This window comes from Toxorhynchites rutilus, chromosome 3, assembly GCF_029784135.1.
Source record: "Toxorhynchites rutilus septentrionalis strain SRP chromosome 3, ASM2978413v1, whole genome shotgun sequence".
Lineage (NCBI taxonomy): Eukaryota > Metazoa > Arthropoda > Insecta > Diptera > Culicidae > Toxorhynchites > Toxorhynchites rutilus.
In genome coordinates this window covers 101,556,030-101,571,475 of record NC_073746.1, presented here as the reverse complement: position 1 = coordinate 101,571,475, position 15,446 = coordinate 101,556,030, and the positions used below count along the sequence as shown (strand labels likewise).

At 38.4% G+C, this 15,446-nt stretch overlaps 1 protein-coding gene across 1 annotated transcript in view; it reads right to left on the bottom strand.

The window, feature by feature from the left end:
- The window catches only part of LOC129773356 (uncharacterized), a 51,187-nt gene extending 36,770 nt beyond the window's left edge, over window positions 1-14,417 (bottom strand). Inside the window, exons 1-3 of the mRNA XM_055776953.1 lie at window positions 14,267-14,417; window positions 6,998-7,109; window positions 5,875-6,627 (exon numbers count right to left, since the gene is read on the bottom strand). Of these exons, the coding sequence (XP_055632928.1) occupies window positions 5,875-6,627; window positions 6,998-7,109; window positions 14,267-14,293 (892 nt within the window). The 5' untranslated portion in view covers window positions 14,294-14,417. The remainder of the gene's footprint in view (window positions 1-5,874; window positions 6,628-6,997; window positions 7,110-14,266) is intronic.
- Between the last annotated feature and the right edge of the window lie 1,029 nt (window positions 14,418-15,446).

Sequence of the window (15,446 nt, the reverse complement as noted above, 5' to 3'; positions counted from 1 at the left end):
GTATGCGTTTCACCACCAGATAATCGCTTAAGTATGCTTTTTGTGCGTGATTGAATCGAGAGAAGGTGTGGTTTACGATGGCAATTTGGAAGGCAAACTAGAGGGGAATGAACTCTCTGAGTTTGAAACTTTCGGCGACTGAGCAATAATCAATTGAAAATTATATAATTTTCGCGATGCGAAACATTTTCCGTTGCGCGCGCATACAATATTGGATACGAAAATTTTCTACTGATGGGGAAGATTCAGAAGCTTTCCTGTTAATTGCGATTGATTGAAAAATCACAAAACCAAATGTATTTGGTTGCAGTGTCATATGGATAGAAAACATTAGAATAAACTCTTTCGCATGAATGTATTTTTCAATTCCCAGGGGAACCGGCAGATTATTTTTCAGCAACGATTAGATTTTTCCCGATTTTCCTCGATATTCGAAGCCCACCAGTGGTTAATGCTAACTCGATAACCACCTGTTAATGGCACTTAATTGAAAAATATTTGGTCGCAGTGTTACATGGATAAAAAACATTAAAATGAACTCTTTCGCATGAATTATTTTTCAGTTCCCAGGGGAACTGGCAGATTATTTTTCAGCAACGATTGAATCTTTCCGGAATTTTCTCGATGCTTAATGGTATCCAAACGAAGAGTTCCGCGCGTGTTTCTGTGTGTGTGTGTGTGTGGCGGCTGCTCCGATCTCTTCCCGGAGAACCATTTGCGGCATCACTCTCCTCCTGATGGATTCTCTTCTGGCCTAAGGTGCTCAAACAGGCTCTTGGTGACACCGTTCATTCGCGCTTTCATGATAAACGAAGAGCTTCACCACAACAGTGACAACATGCTCCAATCGCTGTTTAATTAGAACTGAGTGGATTTCCGAGTGGCGCTCGCTTATATACCGATTGGTGATTTCAATAGCCTGTTTTGAAATCAATTTTAAGACTATTGAAACATGTTTTTGGATCAAAAAGTAACAAGTATATAACGCGTAGACAATTTATCTTTCGAATGAAGTGTTCATCATACCATTTCGTTCAGTTGTTTAGGAGCTATTAATGCTCAAAATCTCGGTCTCCGGCGTAACGCTTTCGTTTTCGAAACTTTGATTTTACACCCCGGTATAGAAATGAAAGACGTAGTCCTACGTCAAAAATTGCGAGCTTGTCTCAAAAATCGAACAAATTTCGAAGAACAAAAAAAACATTCACCAACATTTTATTGTTCAAAATATCAAAAAAATTCTACGTACGATGTCAGGAAATTTAGTGGAGAGTCTGGGAAACCCAATTTCCGTTCCGGAGGTAGAACTCCCATTAGTTTCGAGAAAAACGCGCTTTAAATTTTGGATCCGCACTCCTACGCAAAAACGTGCTTGTAACTTCGGAACGAACCATCGGCCACCTGGGACAAAAACTACAGTAAAGTAGACATCCCAGAGAACATTTTAGGCCAAACATTTTTTTAATTTTTTCAAGTTCTCATAGTGTACTACCCCCTTAAATGAATACATCGATTTAATATTTAAACATATCTGATATGATAATTTAATGAAACATGGATGTAGTTAGGATGACCAGGGTTTGTTTCGAATGTTTTGATTCGGTTATCCACATTGCATCATATATATATCATATATGATCATTCGAATAATCATGGATGTAGTAAGAAAAAAGAAAAGTTGAGGTAGGAGTATTGAGATTGTTGCAAAGAATACAAAATAAGTGATAAATCTTCGAATCCGCTTGGATAGTCCTTTGATTTATTGGATTCTCGAAAGGTCTATTTAGCATCTTCATATGTTACGATATTATCGCAGAATAGATACGGTTAAAAAACAAATTCATGAGTAACGATGTGCATTAGAGTGACAGTGAAAATTGTCATCTAATATTTACGAATGGGACTCACTGAAAAATGTTGATTACCTCGAAAAAATACACTATACAACATTTCAGCTCAATCGGACTTTACTTACTATTGTCATAAAGACGCCAAAGTTTGAGTCTTCCGAGAACCATAAAATCACCTAGTGGGAGATTGCATGAAATCGGAGTTTTGTAAAAAAAAATGATGATGTCAAATGTCTTTAAATTTCATGTAACGTCGAGATTCGCTGTCATCTTGATTTTTTTGTCACCTAAATCCCGAAATTAGATTTTTGATAATATCCCTTGGGTATTTTACGGTTTCCAAAAAACTGAAACTTTGACGACTGTGCGTAGTTTGCATAGAGTATTGTTTCTACATTTTGCGGGTATTGTCCTGGTCAATCAATTTCTGCAGAATCGAAAGTATGTATTCTTTTACAACCGACAACGGGATATCAGCATTTTCCATGACTTCACAATGGAATCAACCGGTACCTCGTCCCAAGCCTCGGTTGCACAAAACATAGCATCCCTTATGTTGATTCGCTTAACCATGTCATCGAACTCTTCTTGGCTCCTGGATGCCAAGCTTTTGCTTGTAAATCACTTATGTTAGTAATTAGTAGGGCATAAAAGACCTTCAATTAATATCAATTAGTTAGTTATTATCTAAACCCCGTGCGATAAACAAGTGTAACAGTTCTATAATTAAATAAAGTTCTTTTTTAAAAAGGCGCTCACGGCCTAACAAATTCGATTATATAGTTACTTTTTGGTAAGCAAACTGAACCCTATTGGCTTTTCTTTTAAAAGTTATTACACGACAACTGTTAGATGCGCACCTGCTAGTATTATCAATGCCCACTGCGCATCGAAAGGTTACATTCTCATCGCACTTTACTTGTTCTTGATGTAGATTTTTTTTGCCTTGCGATTCATTTCTTTTCTGAGAGCGACACAAATCTATCGCAAAACGATTCGATCCGAAGCTTCGAGGCTTAGGGTGCTCATACACTGTTTGACCGAAGCCAAATATTTGACTCTTTTTGACAGATAAAATTTGGTCAACGTGTACTGATCAAATATATTCTACACAAAACACGACAATCAAATATTCAATTATTGGATGCCTAAAATATTTTTTCAGTCTGTTCTTCGAACCTGTCGGTACATGGTTAGGTTACCTTGGATATTTCAGTTGATTTTTTTCCATGTTCGGTGTTTGATATTGTTTACTACTGTTTAAAATTGAAGAGTGGCAAACAAAATAGTGTTTGTACAAATATCAAATCAAACCTTATCTGTCAAAAAATATCAAATATTTGACCTCCGGGCAAACAGTGTACGGCCACCTTTAGCACCCAATCGGATCAGGAAACGAAAGTAAAGCGACGGCAGATACTAACGAACGAATCATCAAATGATACAAGCGAGCATCGATGAACCCGCGCACAGCTACCAAGCGATGACTCTCAAGCTGTGTTCATTCAGTGTTTTCGTTGGCACGTCAGTTTTCTGTCTCATGAGTGATTCAAAACATATTATTGTGTGCGTTGAATGAATCAAATAAGAGAATGCAACGAGTGCTCGTTGATACGATTGGAACCATCCCTGGTTATGAAGAAGAATAAGAAGAAGATTATGATTTTTTTCAACGCCCAGTGAGTTTGTTTGTGCTCAAAGATCATAAAATTATATAGAAAAGTATGTGAAAAATTCTTCGTAGAAGAGGGTGCCATAAAATCCCAAAAATTGGATTGATGGAAAAATTGGAAAAAATGGATACCAGATTCGTGTGGAGCATCCCGAAATTATGTAAAAACCATGTTTTTTTTCGCATTTAACGAAACTTTTTTTTGCTTGGCCAACCTTTGTATGGAGTCGCCCCACTGTGCCTTGACCGTTCTCACTTCACACGTTTGTAAAATTTTAACAGAAATAGAATAAAAAAAATATTATTAAAAAATATTATTTGTTTCATTTGTTCAGAGCTCAAAAAACGTCCAAAAATCATGCATCCACACCAACATACCCCCTAGTCGATTTCACTCTCAATTGGTTGACGTTGAATTTTTATGTTATGATTCTGACTAACACGCCTTGATATTCAATTCTGATGATTCAAATTTCAAGATGAAAATGAAGATGCAATGAAAAATAAACATCATGACATGTTGGCGTTGCTGTTCATTCCCCTTGTTTTCGTTGATATCTGGGTCATGCGAATAGAATCAAATTTGTTGTCAAAAAGAATCCAATAATCAGGAGGGGATAAAACGTGTTACTTTTCTTATAATAATCCACTACATAGATAAAGTATTGTTATCGAAGGCAAAATAAATCAAATTCTGATAAAAATGACGAACTATCTTTTTGCATTAATTAATGCTAGCGTTCAGAATCACTAATCATAATTCAATTGTACTTCCCGCCAAAAATTTTTTTTTGTGTTTTCGGACGTTATAAAAACATTTTTATTTCATTGAAAAAAAAAAACGAATTACACAAATTACAACATTTATTCCATACGAGTTCATACAAACAAAATCAGGATCAATGAATATTAATTAAATGAGCATACTTCGGCTATCGTGCCGCCTGAATCCGGTCTTTATTTAGCACTTTACTGAGGCACTGTGGAACTTCGAATTGTTTGCTCATTGAATTTTTACTCCCAATACTGAGATTCCTTTCGCCACATTTCGTGCAATCTATAATAAATATTCTGGATGTATCAATCATGATTGTATCATTCAAATAGAAAAACATACTTTGAATAGTTGGCACAACATTTTGGTGTTTTAATTTTTTCCCAGACCGATGGGTAGAGTTTCGCTTTTAAAATTTTTCAGAATTTCACACTCAGATTCTGCGATGTTCTCGCTACTCCATGGATCAGGATCTTTATTTATATAGGCTCATGAGCATTTTAGCTGTAACAGCGCCAGGTTATTAATCGTGTACATATTACATGTTTTCGATTTCTATAAATTGCAAATTACACAGTAGTTAGTTGCCATTTAGGCGTAAGAGTATTTTTTCTGTTTCTTTACATTATGGTAAGTTACACAGTAGTAGCCATTTAGGTGTAAAAGTATTCTTTTTGTTCATCCATTGTTCAGCAGACCGGACAGCGGAGACAGTTGATGTTGATCATTGTTGGGTTATTAATAGCACAACAGCCCGATGTTACTTGCAGAGCAGTTGTATGGATGAATCGATCTTTGTTCCACCGTGGATCGATCTCCATCGCTGATGATTGTTGCGTGGACGTAGTTATTCTATAACAACACTAAGATAGTCAATTAAGGGCCTTGAGTTTTGAACTCACGATCGATCTTGAATGTCTTGAACGTGAATATTTTCGGCCACACAGCGCACGTTACAATGGATTCATTTAAAAGTAAGTTTGGCGAACATGTTATTTCGAGAAACGAACCTGTCGATTGGCCGCCTCGATCATGCGATTTGACGTCATTGGATTTCTTTTTATGGTGCTATTTCAAGTCACTGGTCTTTGCTAACAAGACAGGAACTTTAGAAGAGCTCAAAGACAACATCCAATGCGAAATTCGCAACATTCCGGTTGGAATGTAGACATATGACCAAAATCGAATTACATTCTCAAAATGTTAGAGTCGAACTATGAACAGAATAAATTTGAACTCAATATCTCAAAAAAGCTGTGTTTTATTGAAAAATATTTGACAAGTCCCTAATGGAAGACCCGTTACGATAACGTTCGGACTTTCGTAAGCTTCAAAAAAGAAAAAAATATACAAAGCTTCCGGCTTTTGACAAGTTCGTTTATTTCAGCACATTACATTCGATGAAATAAATATTCTTACACTATTTTCGTACTAAATAAATATCTACAGCATTGCGGGAATTAATCTTCAAGTTTGACAGAACGATCTCTCGCTATGAACTATGGCGTGGGATGGTTTACATTAACATCTAGAAAAAACTGATGACAATCTCGCTATTATTGCACGTGATCATTAGCGCTCAGTGACTTTATCGTGGCTTAATTTCAATAAAGCTGACTCGAGTTGAACCCTGCATTGTTGCAATTGCAGTTCAACGGAGGCTGGTGTCGTTGAGGAAGCAGTTGTCATAAAGGGAGTAGATGTTACCGATTGAGACGACGTTTTTCGTGGCAGCGCGGTGCTCGTTTGATCCTCAGGTACGTTGGTGGCGTAATCAGTTTGGGTCCTTCCCTGGCTAACAGTTGTTAACGTTATCGTACTGTGGTCGAATGTATTTGCAAAGTTTCGACTAGCTGCTTCGCTAAATTTTCCCTCGTGAGTAACAACCTTTGCCGAAGGTTCAGGAACCGGGAGGTACGCGATGCCTGGAAAATTGGACATCCTCGCGTCGGGCTCGGCTGACGATAGTGTCTGTTTCTCCTGTTTGGATGAAGCATCGAAGTTGAACTCGGGATAGGGTGTCCCATACTCCAGATACAGGTTCGGCTGTTTGATATCGTACTCATGCACCTTGAAAGGATTGTCGGCACTGGAATCGCTACAAGTGTTATAGTATTGTTCTAGCAATCGTAAACATGATTCATTTCTTGGTCTTTGAACATACGCATACAATCCTGTGGCGTCGTACGGGGGATTACGGTAGGGCTCGTGGCCACCCTCGTAGTTGCCGTAACCGCCATCGTACGGAACGTGCACATGGATGTAGCGTCCGCGATCGCCATCGTCATAGTGGACGTAGCGATAGCGTTCCAAATCTTCCACATAATCACCTGCAAATGCGTAGGGGAAAATTTATTAGTAAATTTCTATGCTCCATTTGCTCCACGTTTTTCAATTATTTATTCAAATTTCAAATTTCGAATCCGTTTCGAGATTTTTTTTACAAAAGCAAATTAAGAAGTAGAGGTTCTTTTTTTTCTGAACTAGGAAACCATAAATCAATAGCTGACAGACTTCGTGCATAATTTATTTGTTTTGCAGATTCATGTTAGATGTGATGATACCCACTGTCTGAATGTGTTTGTATAATATTATGAATTATACCTACGCTACGCAAATCTATTTAGCCAATACGTGTATCCTGTGGTGTGGTGTTGTGTGCAGTTATAGGTTAAACTTAATAACTAGTCGAGACCTTACCTTCATTGGTGTGCATGTACTTCCCACTACTGTATCTTCGCTTATCGTATTTTCCATCATTTGCAGCTCTGGCGTGGACCCTGAAGACGATACCCAATGTGAGGGCGACAAACTGAAATAGTAAGAACGAAACAACACAGTTATTCATTTGAATATAATGTGCGGATTAGACTCTAAAGTGGGTATTTCCGAAATTCGTCAGAGAGATGTATGCTCTTACTCTTTTGTTTAGATCAGTGTTTTCATACGATCTGACCACTGGTGTAAACGACCTCAAAGATGGTCAGTTTGATCATTTGTTATAGTCTTATTATCATTGATAGTTTTTGCTTGCATCTCATTTTTATTCCTTTATTGCCTTTTCCGCAATTTTTGTTATCCGCGATGATATTGGCACTCAATTCCGCAGATAATTGGGGTTCTACAGTATATGGAAATGAATAAACACAATGCGCTATTGTTTATGCGTTATTTTAAACTAACAAATTATTTTTCCAAACAACTTTATCAGAAAAGCCTCCTAGAAAATGTGAACCTATACACTACCCGTACGATTTAGGGCAAACTCACGGCGCTTGTTCGAACCGTGACAACATAAAAATCTGTCCTCTTTTATCCTCTGGAGGACCATTTAATGGTTCCTTTAGTTCACGTTCGAGTATAAACTCCGAATTCGATTTTTGCTCAGTGCAAAAATTCACCAGGAACATACCGTACTTGAATCGAACTGTTTGTGTAGTGTATTTATACGTGCATACGGCAGGCAGCATAACATTGACAACTTCTCGTTGTAATTTGGTGCTCATCCGTGTGTGAACTTCACTTCGCTGTCATTACTGGATGAGGAGAAGGGTAGAGCATACGAATTCAATAATCCAAATCATTCATGAGATCAGAACAGAACGGTAAAGACTGCAAGGTAGCAACAATGCTCCCAGCCATTACCATTTGCAGCGACAACTGCATACTCCACGACATTATTTTGGTGCTCTTATAATAACTGTAAAATATTCTTTCCCAACAATCTCGATCAACGTGAACAAGCGTTCCGTTATGTTTCAAGTTTCAGTGCAATAAGGGAAGTGGGGGTAAGACGGACATGTTAAGAAAAACATCACTTGTATCCTTGGGAACTCATGTTTTCAAAACTTAAAAGCAGTTTCTCACAGTTCAATATACTGGTTTTCGAAATAATTGGCCAAATGTTTTATAAAAATATGTTCTCACATGTCTTTTACAGAAATTAAAACAAGACCGAAAAGTAGAACATTTTTATCGATGCGGGAATAATGGACAGGTAGTGAGGGAAATATGGACAGATTTATAGGGGAACAGCGGGTAAGACGGACAGGGGGGGGGTGTGGTATAATGGACAGGTGGTTGTTTTGTATAGTTGCATTATGAATTTTAAATTTCTGTTGGTCAAAGGTCTAACGCGGGACACAAAAAACAAAACGTTCACATAACGTATATACGTTATAAACGTATATACGTTATAAACGTATATACGTTATGTGCAAATAAACCGTAGTTTAGCGAGTCTCATTTATTCGTGAAACACTTAACATGTGTCCTTGCAATTAAATCTTATCTGTTTTATTTCTTTCTAAGTATCGTCATTCAGTTGTGATTTTTCGGTGGTCTAGATTTTGTTTACTCCTGAAAATCGCTGGCTCAGTTAGAGCATTAAAGCCTGGCAAGCACGATTCAAATTCAACAATTTTCTTCAAATTACCGAATGGAATGCTCGAAAACTTCAATCCATTTTTCATCCAATTTAGTGTTAACGTATGCTTTAAAAAAATGGACTATTTTCGGATGGCGATGAAAAAAAAACTACAAAAAATAATTTAATAGAACAAATTTTACTTAAATATTACGTTTATTAAGCCTACAACAAAAATTATTCAAGGCTATTGATAAGCAGCAGCAGCACTTTCAAGCAACTTCATATTTTTTTCATACTATCAGCTTCACCCCACAGCAAAGGAGTTGGACATCCTGAGACACTTTGTGTCCGCCAGATAGTTTTCGTGATAGTTTGAGACCCCTCCTCCCTCTCTAAGGGGGCCTGCCGTACAAATGAAACACAAATTTCTGCATTACTCGAGAATTAATCAAGCAAATGAAACCAAATTTGGTATGTGGGAGTTTTAGGGTACAATAAACGTTTTACGGTGGTTACATACTCCTCCCCCTCTCTTAGAGGGAGGGAGGGGGGTGGTGGTGCTGCCATACAAATGAAACACGAACTTCTGCATTACACGAGAATTAATCAAACAAATGAAACCAAATTAAGCATAATGAGGTTTTAGGGTGCAATAAATGTTTTTATGATAGATAGACTCTTCACCCCCCTCTCTAAGGGGGGGCTGCCATACAAATGAAACACAAATTTCTGCATTACTCGAGAATTAATCAAGCAAATGAAACCAAATTTGGTATGTGGGAGTTTTAGGGTACAATAAACGTTTTACGGTGGTTACATTCTCCCCCCCCTCTCTTAGAGGGAGGGAGGGGGGTGGTGGTGCTGCCATACAAATGAAACACGAACTTCTGCATTACACGAGAATTAATCAAACAAATGAAACCAAATTAAGCATAATGAGGTTTTAGGGTGCAATAAATGTTTTTATGATAGATAGACTCTTCACCCCCCTCTCTAAGGGGGGGCTGCCATACAAATGAAACACAAATTTCTGCATTACTCGATAATTAATCAAGCAAATGAAACCAAATTTGGTATGTGGGAGTTTTAGGGTACAATAAACGTTTTACGGTGGTTACATACTCCTCCCCCTCTCTTAGAGGGTGGGAGGGGGGTGGTGGTGCTGCCATACAAATGAAACACGAACTTCTGCATTACACGAGAATTAATCAAACAAATGAAACCAAATTAAGCATAATGAGGTTTTAGGGTGCAATAAATGATTTTATGATAGATAGACTCCTCACCCCCCTCTCTAAGGGGGGGCTGCCATACAAATGAAACACAAATTTCTGCATTACTCGAGAATTAATCAAGCAAATGAAACCAAATTAGGCATATGGAGGTTTTAGGATGCAATATATGTTTCAATGGTGGTTAGACTCTCCGGCCCCCTCTCTAAAGGGGGGGCTGCCATACATATGAAATTCAAATTTCTGCATTACTCGAATTAATCAAGCAAATGGAGCAAAATTTGGCATGTGAAGGTTTTAGGGTGCAAGAAACGTTTCTATGGTGGTTAGACACTTGATTAGAGAAATTAAACACAAATTTCTGCATAACTCGAGAATTAATCAAGCAAATGAAAGCAAATTTGGCATATGGAGGTTTTAGAGTGCAATAAATGTTTTTACGGTGGTTAGACACTTTACCCCCTCTTTAAGGGAGAGCTGCCATACAAATGAAGGGCAAATTTCTGCATAATCCGAAAACTGATCAAGCAAATGGAGCCAAATTTGTCATGCGAATGGTTTAGGAGACACGAAACGTTTCCATGGTGAATAGACACTCCTCCTGTCTCTCTGAGGGGGGGACTGCCATACAAATGAAACATACTAATAAAAGAACTAATCAAGTAAACTGAACCAAATTTGGCATGTGGAGGTTTTAGGGGCAAGAAACATTTCTAAAGTGATTCAACACTCCTCCCACCTTTCTGAGGGAAGGGAGGAATATTTCTGTGATGGTATGAAACCCCCCCCTCCTCTGGAATGGAGAGGGGTCCCATAAAAATATTACACATATTTCAACCAAAAATATTCCAACCAAACATGACAATTTAAAATTTTCGGAAAACTCTGAAGGAAAAAGGGAAAATTCGGAAAATTAAATTCCTATATGTTCTACAATTACATAGTGACAAGGGCTGTTAGTTCATTTGATGTTTGCGCTAGCGAAATTGATCTTTGTTCGAAACTGGAAATGGATTTTAATGTGATGAAACGCACTCCTATATCTTCTTCTATCTATACAAAAAAAAAAAGAATCGCCGAATATGTTGATAAAAGCAGAACTCGAGGAACGAATTGTCCGATTTAGGGCTGTCTTTATTCTATCATATTTTCTGTATGAAACATCAATTCCATGTGACGGAGAAACATGTTATTTGCAAGTGGTTGAAAAATCTTGAACGAGAATTGTGTCTGAAAATAATCTGATATTATGATGATGAGTTTTGTTAGAAATACTAGGAATTTTATAGTAAAAGGTAAATTCAACGGGGTCGATTAGAAGATCAATCAATGAACAGTTCTGCGATTGGACCCATGAACTTGCTCATAGTAAGAAAACGTGAATGTTTGAAGGTATTGATAACAAAAAACAAATGTTGGGCGGGACGAAGTTTGCCGTGTCAGCTAGTTCAATATAAAAATTGATGCGTGCACTAAATAATGATATCAATTGTGAAAAACTCTGATATCAATCGACGTTTATTTTGTTCATAACAGATAAAGAGGATTCTTTTATTTGCCCAATGTTTTGGACGAAGCACCCATTGTCATCATAGGAAAGCATTTTTTCCATGTCAACATACCAACACACCACGCGTTTAGTGGTGGTGGTGTGATGTCCGATTCGCTTCTTCTACTCTACGCACTTCCGGTGCTTGGAGTGAAAATGCAAGAGAAACTGTACACCATATTCGAACATCATGTGAAACATTGGGATTAAACATCGTATGTCCAAACATACCACGAATACAAACATGTCACATTTTCAAACATAGGTACGATAAAATCATGTTTGTATTCAAACACAAAACTGCGAACAGCAGCGTGGACATGTTTATCCCGGACGCAGTGTTTTTTTGTGAAACATGGGAGACTGGTTACGAGTATCTCGTTAGATACATGATCACGCCCGGTTGCTCCCTCTCCATATGACGTCCCTATATGTCCATCTCGTTGGGTTATGTTTCGGGAAAAACCTTCACCAATAGTCTTTAGGAGACGATTCCACCGGTGTCGTTTAACATCGGATCTTCGAAGATGCGGTATGCCTTTCCCCAGAGATTGATCTCCGCGTCTCGACACAAATGTCCGAGTGTGTGAGGTTTAAATTTCTCAGAAGGTCATCAACCACTAGTAGCCAAATGATCCTAAATCTGACCACAGGTTTCCGCCTGATGCACAAAATCCAAACATAGACCATCATGCTTCGATTTTTCTCACCTCCTCCAGTTTGTCAGATGCAGCCACCGAGAGCCGTAAAGATGCCGTCTACGTGCCACAGTACGTCTTCCTCAGCCGTATTGCGACCGGTACGTCACCCAAGTTGCACTGTAACACTAGGGCGTTTCTTTGATTCTCCTCCGTAGTGATATTGTCCTGGTTTCAGCACTCAATCATTGTTTCTTGAGATAGAGCTCTCACATTGGAATTCTCACTTCGCGTTCCTTGAAGACTTGTCTCTTAACCGCCGGTTCTTTCTCCAGCTCAAAAAAATCTTGCTTTTCTTGTTTTTTCTTGTTTTCATCAGATTTTTCCCCAGGTTCAACAGCTCGGCTCTTACTTTCTTGGTAATATATGCCTATGTGACTGTTACTTCCGCATCTTCAATCAGGGCTGATGAAAACAATAAAGATCAGGGCTTGGCAAAGTCATATTCAACTGAGGATAGTCAGGAGACTGTGAAGCCATCGGCCTTCGCATTCAGTTGGAAATGAGTTCTCGCTTCTTCCACCAGTTTCTATGTCAGCATAAATCAAAAGTCTTTGTTGCTATTTATCTACTCTACGATGATCCGTGTTCATTTCAATTTTCACCGTCAAACGAACTCCACGGTACATTGAAATGACAAATGACAGTGAAGTCAGATTGAATGGGGAGGCAGATTTGTGTTCATTTGCCCCGTCAATTAGAATTACCACTTGCTTCAACTAGAAATGAATTGACGAGCATCAAGATTGAGGATAACTGATGAACGATTCATGTTTGGCGGCGAATACTTTCGTTGTGACTCAGTAGCAAGAGAGAGGAAGTCGCTTATGGAAGTAGTCGTGCTCGAAGCGAAGCGATTGAGAGGAGATTCAATTTTTATGTTTCGTATTCGAAAATGTTGGACCCTAATAAAGATATTGGTCATCCAACTCCTGTAGATTTACTCATTCCGTACATGTCTTGGCAAATTTTTTTTCCCAAGTGCACTCCAAATTCTGCTTTGGTGCAAGAGTAAAAGATGTAGAAGAGCATGCGTAAAAGCATGTAGAATTGCATTGAAGGGTGCGCTGCTGGCCATTGATCCAGTTATTGATAAGCAGGCCAGACGTTGAAGTTTATCAAGATTTTAGTAAGTTGTGTACCACCACACTTATGGAGGATATATCAATCTCAGTCTCACTATTGTCGAGTATATTCAATAAATCAAGTCCTCACTTTCTACCGAATATATTACTACAAGCTCAAAAAACATTGTAACTTTTGAGATTGCATACTCCAATACCGATATTCCAATTAAACTTTTAGACCAGCATGACTCGTGAACATTTTTGCTCCAACTGCACACCTAAGATCTCATTTGGTTAGTACATCAAGTATACAGTTGGAAATGAAATGAATTCACTTATAGAGTAATGGGATGCATTGTCAAGTACTGTCCCAATATTATAAAAAGCTGTAAGTAGGATTGCTTTAGCCTGAAAAAATAGAAGATGTCAAGGATGTTTTATATGAACCACAGTTCATTACACACATTATTATTAATAATTCTTAATGGTGAATGTTCCATTTAAACTTCTTAATCATAATGACTCATGATTCCTTCAAAATCGCCTTCAAGGGAAACGATTTTTTACATGTTCACTTGACACCTGCAAAATGTCATACAAAGAAACCCATCAAGACCATTTAACGGTATCCAAGGCTGATTACACTGTAGTTTTTCTCCAAATCACTTCCGCAGCCCCATCTTGATTCGTCCAAGGATGGGTGACACTGTCCAATTAGTCGACACTTCGCGCACACACATTCACCGAACCGCGATGCCATATACCGTGCATTTCTTGGCGCCCGCGATTAACATTTGCATTCAACGATGTCTAATAAATTCCTTCGACTCGTAAAAATAAATCTCCTAGAGATCTTTCACCACAACTTGGAGGCTAATTTTTACACTTTTTTCTTCGTCAATACACACATGCGTTGCGAGCAAAGCATCTTCCAACGGGTAGTCAATCTAATCTGTCAGGAATGTGTCTTTTTCAACGGGAGACACACGCAGCTCTCGACACTCGGGATCCCTTCACAGATATAAATTACTGGAAGTTATTAGATTTGACTCACCAGAGGTGCTACCGTTGCGAATTTCATCGCTGGTTCGAAGGTGGGAGTCTTAACTGAAGGAAGATGCTGCTACTGCTGCGAAGCTTACACTGGCTGGACCGGGCGTCCCTGTCGAGGACGTTTGCGTGAGGCTGTACTTCTGAATTCTTTAGTAATTTCAATCAAACTAAACTGAGCTTGCGGCAAAATTCTTATTAAATAGGTACTGGACGCGTGTATGCACAATCGTCTGCTACTAGCAATCACACGCGTGACGTGACGTCGTCGGATATTTCGCGGCGCGCTGATCCGGCAGCGAAGTAAAAATGACGATGGTCAATCGTAGCTAAAAATATGCATTTAAAAATCATTTTACGATGGGAGATTCACTTTGTTTACTCAGGGAGGACATGAATTCCTTCCTAGAGTAGCGGCTCCGAATTGCTATTGATTTTGAATAGGCTCGAATGTACGGTGTGCATCCATTTTTGGTTGACTGGTTAATTGCATATCGCCAAATTAGTTTCGGAGCCTGTAACCTCTCCAAGGGTATGAAAGTTGACAATTTTTGACCGTCAACTTTGGGATTCGGATGTCGGTGTTACATGCTTTCGATTACTCGCTGCTGGAACCTACACAAGCAGTAGTCGCAAATGATGAGAATCATTTCCTCTCGATTTTATTTACGATTAATTTCACACTGCAATGATATATTGCTCTAGGGAGATAAGATAAATTTCGCCTGCGAAGATAGCTCAAACATTTCATTTTTATCGTCTTTTTATTGGCATATTACAAGTTCAATCATGCAGCTTATGGTGTGTGATCGGGTTTAAATAAGATGCGAAAATATTTTATTACCAACTGATCTGACCGTGTGGAAGGTCTCGACTGTGAATCCTTGTAAGCTGGATTAAATTGATTTTGCTGGCCAGCGGACCATTTTCTGCGATGATTCAGAAATCGAAATGATGCAGGCGTAGGTGTAGCTGACCTCTAATAATATTTTATTAGTCTCCGAAATCGGGCCGATTTTTCATCACAAATGACATTTGAAGTACTGTGATGTCCAAACACAACATAAATGTCATGTTTGAAGTGTCAATTTCAGTTAGAATTTCTACAGGTGTATTTAATCTGATTTCATAAAAATGAAAGCTGCCCCCTCTAACTCCAACAGATTTGTTCAGGGCCCACAATA